Raw genomic sequence first — 2,817 nt, 5'->3', positions numbered from 1 at the left:
TGGATTATCATTCCAAATTAACTAAAAACACATGTTTGAAATTAATTCTGTTGTCCTGGATTATACCTAACTGCTACACAGTTCCAGCAGCCCTGCTATCAAACTTGAGGACATTTTGTAAATATCACATTGATAAATTGTATTGTGACAACTGGTCAGTTGTAAAACTTTCGTGCGCTTCAAATTTTGTCAATACTCTTTATGGATATTTTCTTATTGTCACATTTGTATCTCATTTGGTTGTTATCATAGTGTCGTACATTAAACTCATCACTGCCTGTAAAGCATCTTTAGAAAATAAAAAAAAATTCTGGCAAACATGTTTGCCACACTTACTGTCACTGATAAATTTTAGTTTTGCTTTACTTTTTGATGTCATGTATAGCAGATATGGTGCAAATGACATTCCAGAGAGTCTGCGTAATTTTTTGGCTTTAGAACTGATTATAGTTCCTCCTGTTGTTAATCCTCTAATCTATGGATTAAATATTAAGGCAGTGCGCAAACGAGCTTTTCCCTCACGTCCTATGTCAAAAGTAAATGTTTATAGTTCAAAAAAGCTGTAAAACATGATATGTATGTATTGAGAAATCGACAGTACGTCAATTTGACTTTATAAATATGCAATAAAATATGCATGAAAGAGTGTGTTTCTCACAAATATATTTCTGGTCTGATATATTCAAACTGTCAAAAATTTAAAATTACATAAAACTGGTTACATTTCTTTGTTTGACAGCAGGTCACACTATCTAAAATATTTTTTCTAACGATTACAGTTTTTTACTAACTGATGACATTTCTTGTTTAGATTTACATTATAAACTTGTTACAGTGTACATGTTAAAATGCGTTTGAAATATGTGTGTCAAGGAGTTATAATGCATAGGCTATGTTGTACATTATTGTTCATATGCAGCAATCAGCAAATGAACGAAACAAGCAAATGGTACAAAACGAACGAGCACAGGTCAGACACAAGGGCATTAAATAAGGGAACAACTGATACTGTGAGCTACTCAGTCTATTCAGTAGGTTGCTTCAGAGGCATAAGTTATACGACAATAAAACAATGCACAACCGACATAAAGTAAATTTACTTTTAATACTCGAGTACTTTTAAAAGCACGTACTTCTGTACTTTTACTTAAGTAAGAATCTGTCTTTACAACTTTTACTGGAGTAATATTTGACCAGTAGCATCTGTACTTTCACTCAAGTAAGGAAGTTGTATACTTCGTCCACCTCTGCATGATTCTACCCTAAATTTGTGCATGATTTAATACTGGAATCTTATGTGATCCCTTCCTACATGTGTGCCTTACAATCTTTTGTGATCTACAGTGCAGTGAAATGTGAATATTGTACATTAGCAGTAATGGCTTATGACAGAAATGTGGCAATATGCAAACCTATCACTATAAACTATCACTCGAAGCTGAACAGATTTACATGTGTCGTGTTACTTGTCTTCTGTTGGACTGTACCATTTGTTACTACGCTTATTGCTCTGTTGTTATCGAATAGGTTGGCTTTGTGTAGATATCACATTGATAAACTGTATTGTGACAACTGGTCAATGGTAAAGCTCTCATGTGAATCAACCGTCGTCAATAAAATTTATGGACTTTTAGGCATTTCATTTTACTTTTGCATTTTTGCTGTAATTATGGTTTCATATATAAAACTTGCAATTGCATGTAAAGCCTCATTGGAGTGCAGAAAGAAGTTTTGGCAGACGTGTGTGCCTCATATGTTGTCATAATATCCCAGAGGGTCTGCGTAATTTTTTGGCTTTGGAAGTAATTATAGTGCCACCTATTTTCAATCCTCTCATTTATGGTTTAAAACTCAAAGAGATTCGTAAGAGGCTCTTGAGACCTTTTAATAATGTTATTAAAATGTCAGGATGAATAATGGGTTTGTTTGTTATTTATTGTATTCTTAGTAACACTAAGTTTACTAATTATTGTAGATGTAAATTGTAGATTGTAGACCAGTGGTAAAACAAATGTTGAATACTAGTAAAAATATGTGTTATGATGTTTACACTTTGTCTATTCATGAGTGTATTATTTGTTTCATCAAAAGGTAGGACAGTGCTATCAAAACATCACTCTGTTTGTTTGAGGCCCATGTGATACAGCAACAGTTTCCAATGCATGTGGAAAAAATTGGAATAAAAAAGAATTAAGATAATTGCACTGTCCTATATACTTATATGTACTTCAACAATTGTTCCATTTAACATGTTTAATGCTCAGGCAAGTATTCCTCCCACAAGAAACGCACTGACTTATCTTGTGCATTTCTATGGGTGGATAGTTTAAAGAATACAGTAGTTCAGAATTACCCAAATTGTGTCCGGCTGAAGAAAGAAAGTCATATGCACCTAGAATGGATTAAAATAATTTTTTGGGTCCTTTCTGTAGCCCTTTTTAACCATTTTTGGTTCCACAAAGATCCATTCAGTCAAAGGTTCTTTAAAGAACCATCTTTTTCTTACCTTTTTTATAATCTACAGAAAAAAAATTTCGCCACAAAAGAACCTTTTGTGAGATAGAAAGGTTATTCAGATGTTAAAGGTTCTTTATGGAACCATTCAGAAAAAAAATCTTCTATGGCATTGGGAAGCACCTTTATTTTTAAGAGTGTATTCCAAGCAATGTGTCCAGTAGCCTACAGCATATTGGATTATTATTTGTCAATAAAAAGCCTTTTCCGGTAGAGTTGGTTTGTAAATGGATAATTAACCCCAAGATATTATAAGCCATCCCTTGGAAATTTCCCAAATGAAAAACCCTTCATATAAGAGCA

General features: G+C 33.2%; 1 protein-coding gene and 1 pseudogene across 1 annotated transcript; both read left to right on the top strand.

Moving 5' to 3' along the window:
* Positions 1–8: 8 nt before the first annotated feature.
* On the top strand, positions 9–566 carry LOC130551193 (olfactory receptor 52N5-like; the record flags this gene model as incomplete). Its single annotated transcript, XM_057328732.1, has 1 exon — positions 9–566. A coding segment is annotated over one exon (558 nt), but the record flags the coding sequence as incomplete, so codon positions are not given.
* Positions 567–1,252: 686 nt separating this feature from the next.
* LOC130551194 (olfactory receptor 52E8-like) lies at positions 1,253–1,913 on the top strand (annotated as a pseudogene).
* The last annotated feature ends 904 nt before the right edge of the window (positions 1,914–2,817 follow it).

This window comes from Triplophysa rosa, unplaced genomic scaffold (assembly GCF_024868665.1).
Source record: "Triplophysa rosa unplaced genomic scaffold, Trosa_1v2 scaffold776, whole genome shotgun sequence".
Taxonomy (NCBI): domain Eukaryota; kingdom Metazoa; phylum Chordata; class Actinopteri; order Cypriniformes; family Nemacheilidae; genus Triplophysa; species Triplophysa rosa.
Note: the sequence above shows the minus strand (reverse complement) of the source record. Positions and strands in the feature narration are given on the sequence as shown.